The 4,279-nt window shown below is 38.5% G+C and overlaps 1 protein-coding gene across 1 annotated transcript in view; it reads right to left on the reverse strand.

Annotated features, from left to right (window-relative positions):
* Positions 1 to 833: 833 nt before the first annotated feature.
* The window catches only part of pex3 (peroxisomal biogenesis factor 3), a 12,911-nt gene continuing 9,465 nt past the window's right edge, over positions 834 to 4,279 (reverse strand). Inside the window, exon 12 of the mRNA XM_080048444.1 lies at positions 834 to 4,209. Coding sequence (XP_079904570.1) covers positions 4,126 to 4,209 — 84 coding nt within the window. The 3' untranslated portion in view covers positions 834 to 4,125. The remainder of the gene's footprint in view (positions 4,210 to 4,279) is intronic.

Raw genomic sequence — 4,279 nt, forward strand, 5'->3', positions numbered from 1 at the left:
GGCTGACATTCAGCGCCAACGGCCCCTCTGACCACCACCTCAAACATACAGCAATCATACACATTCACACGAGGCAAGGTGGGTGAAGTGTCTTGCCCAGGGACACAACAACCATGACACAGGTGGCAGGGCGGGGATCGAACCACCAACCCTTTGATCGTTGGCCAACCCGCTTAACCACCTGAGCCACAGTCGCCCCAAATACATAACTCAAATAACATACACTCACCGGGCACTTTATTCGGGACACCTGACCTGCTCAATTGCTGATAAGTTATAAAGTCAAATTCAGATCATTTATTTCTATAGCACATTTAAAAACATCAGTTGACCAACATGCTGCGCTCTGACCCCCTCTGGAGTGTGTCTGTCTATCTGTCTGTCTGTCTGTCTGTCTGTCTGTCTGTCTGTCTGTCTGTACTATGGCTGACGCTGCGCTCTGACCCCCTCTGGATGTGTGGTAACTTGAGAGGGGAGATGAGAAAAAGACAAATTTCAATGTGCCTTGTGTAAATTGACTAATAAAGATTACTTAAAGCTGGGGTGGAGGATTTGGGGAGAAAATGGCAGTTGGGACAGAGATTCGAATCCAAATACCTCAACCGCTCCACTTGTTCTCTTTGGTCCCTCCCCTATAAAGTCGGTGCCAAAGTGAATGGACAGTCCACACAACAGCCAATAAGAACAGAGAATCGGAGCCTCGCTCTGATTGGTCAAAGTGTACAGTTCATGTTAACTTTGACCAATCAGAAATCATATACCCCAGCTTTAAATTGCACAGAGAAAAGTTAAAAACAAGATGTATATGAAATCACATTTTATTGGTTGTTATCTCTTCATAATTTGCTACAAACATACTGTACATTTCTGCGGTCATTCTGTTATGATTCAAAAAGCATAACGTTACATACAGAGATTTACATTCTGACCCACCTATTTATATATGTATTAATTATTACTTAAAAGGTGCTCCGAGGAACTTTCTCTTTGTGTTATTTCTAGCGCCCCCCTTTGGACAAAAGTGGTAGTGTTTTTTACTACGCCAGCTGTTGTTCCTGGGTGAGCGTATATACCCATGACAAAGGCATTACGAAAAACTATATAAAAATAGCATTCTTTTACACTGATGGTCTGGTTTGCTGTTACATGTCATTTATGATCATCAGAGGAAAAGTTATACTGTTTCAGAAATATTTAAAAGTTCCTCGTAGCACCTTTAATAACAGGTTAACGTGCACGCCAGCTCAGATTTTTTTTTTTCACTTTTTCCAATTTTGAGAACTTAACAGCGATCCATAACTTTTCTGTGTTCCAATCCCCATACTATCTACTATATAGTTTGGTAGAAAAAAGATTTAGGATGTCCCGATTCTTGTGGCCAGATTTAGTATGGTTAGAAGTACCCGGATGTCTACTAGATCCGTCTGAGATTTTAAGTGTTGAAAACTGCATCCTATTTGGGCGATTCTGACCCACAATCCAGTGCACACCGGAAGTGACGTCACATCGACGGAGCGTCCGTATGAAAACAAACAGCGATGAGACGGATATAAAAGCAAGAGGCAAGATCAAGGCGCAAGGTCATGATGAAATAAAAAAGTAAAAGTATGTCCCAAGTGTATGCCTACTGCATCCTAACTAGATTATTTTTATGGTCAGCTGTAGGATGTAGAATAGTGAAAAGAAAGAGTATGAGATTTGGAACGCAGGGTAAGTTTTCAACAGATAACAAATTCATATATCGGTCGCCATTTGTGAGAAAAAAATATCATAATTCACTACGAAAAAAAAATCATGGCTGTTAAAAATATATATATATTTTTTTAAATTTTTGTCATTATTAGGAGATAATTCATGGTGTAATACCAATGTGGTTGAAGACAGAAATTCATTTAATTTGTCTAAATAATAATAGGAGAAATATTTTTCAATTGGAGCCCCATTCATGTGAAGATAAAAAGCTGACCTAGAGTGACACCTTCTGGGCAAAACCGGAACTACACCAAATAAATAAATTATTAAATATTTGATAAGTGCTCCAAAAACTGTGTCCAGTGCTTTCAGATTAATTGATTCTGTTTGTTTACCTTTGAAAAATACACATAACTGCTGTTCGGCTGATATGAGTTAGTTCATATTTTTTTTCCTAGTATATTTTCAATTTCTTGTTAAATATGTTATACCAAATACAGTTATTATAATGGTTATTTAAACCTGCAGTGTGTAGAATTTTGGGTTTTATTTCCTAGCAGATTTTGTAGAAAATAATTATAATATCCATAAGTACGTTTAATTTAGTGCATAATAGCTGAAAAAAAAATTAGAATTATTATTTTTTTCCTTAGAAAGGGTCTCATATATGTACACATTTCTCCATACTTTGGACCAAGGCCTTGTCACCACCATTTTGGAAGTGTCATAGTTGGAATGTCATCAGGTGCATTGTTTTAGAATTTAGAATTGTTCTTGTCCTTGAAGGCCACTGCAGCTTCTGTTATTATTCTAAAGGGATGGGGTTACCCAAGGAGCGTTGCATTCTAGAACTTTGTAGAACTTTCTTGATGATGTCATATTACACACTGCACTTTTAAATACATTTTTTATTTTATTTTAAATAAGAATTTGACCACTTTAAGTCATTCCACCTCTAGTAAGCTATTCTTTTGACTAAGTATTTCTTTATGTGTTAATTCATTTCACCGTGTTAATGATATTTTGAATAGCTCCCTCTTTGATAAACATGTTTTTAGAAGTTTTTATGACAAACTACTTTTAAATGAAAAAAAAAATAAAAAGTCAAATTTTTTAAAAACTCTGAAAAAATATCCCCATCAAGGCTACACACGTCCCTCAGTGTACCACCATGATACACAGCAAATAAAAAAACAAAAGAAAAAAACCTCACACATTGATATTGAAACAGAGCCAAAGTACAGACCAAAACGGAGAGAAAAAAAACCGGAAAAGTGAAAAAAATCGTCCAAAAAAAAGGTCTAATTTCAAAGCTCTAGTGCGTAACTTCTGTTGCATTAGGAATTATGGGTAATAACAACAACACTGTCGGTGCATCGCCATCTACATGAGGTAAAGCCTTCAGTGATGGCACATGGATTTTATACCTTCTGCTGTACAGTATGTCCAGGTTTTTTTTCTTAGCAGTAGAATCAACAACTGAAACATTTCTTGGGCTCTTCTTGGGGATTTTTCTGAGCTCCTGCACCAGTGTCAGGGGGGGGTCGGGAGGGACACCAATTTGTAAACGCTGCCACCCTGAGAAATACAGAGAGAGTTTTGTGGAGCTGATAATAGGCTTAATCAACTTTGTGTCTTGGCTTGAATGTGACCGACATTATTTACTTGAAAAAGTTATGCACTATAGCTTAAGCATAAAAAAAAAACTAACAATGCAGCAGTATATTCTTATTTGAACAACGTTAGTATCCCATCTGTCGCCACACTCCCCCCCCCCCCCCTCTCCTCTAACCCTCATAGGGCTTAAAATAAAACTACAATAACAAGTGAATAAAATAAACTCCATATCCCAAGATGCATTGCTTCCAAAGGTCAATTGAGACGCTGTAGTGTATCGACATACCTCAGTTTAAAGCTGGGGTGGAGGATTTGGGGAGAAAATGGCAGTTGGGATAGAGATTCGAATTCAAATACCTCAACCGCTCCACTTGTTCTCTTTGGTCCCTCCCTGACACGCTCTACACCAACAAAGTCGGTGCCAAAGTGAATGGGACAGTCCCAACAGCCAATAAGAACAGAGAATCGGCGCCTCGCTCTGATTGGTCAAAGTGTACAGCTCATGTTAACTTTGACCAATCAGAAATCATATACCCCAGCTTTAAGCCCCTCCTTCCTTCAAATTTACACGCCAATTAATTAATTTTTTTTTTCGCTGTTCACAGAAGGGAATCGCGGCTATTGCTTCGTAGTGGGCGCTGGTTCCTTAAAAAAAAATCTTCAAAATCTCACAATTGAAAAAGAACAATTGTCTCATGGTTCAGGGTTTAAGGGACTGGCTTGATCGACAGTCCCGGGGCTAGTATCATTAAGCCCTTCCTCTTGTCCATGTGTGTGTTCAGTTCGATAGGGATTATTTTGGGGTTATTTTTAGGGTTATTTTTGTAGCTCCTGTGGCGTGCTGAAGGTCTCGTAAACGTTTGCGGCGAATTCTTTCACGTGGTCGTTCATCAGAAGCTCCTGAAACAGACAAACAGAAACAAAAAGACAGAGTGATTTGACTGGACAAGGTGGAGCAGTGCAAGTGAGC

Source organism: Ammodytes marinus (genome assembly GCF_949987685.1).
Source record: "Ammodytes marinus genome assembly, chromosome: 19".
In the NCBI taxonomy this organism is placed as follows: domain Eukaryota; kingdom Metazoa; phylum Chordata; class Actinopteri; order Uranoscopiformes; family Ammodytidae; genus Ammodytes; species Ammodytes marinus.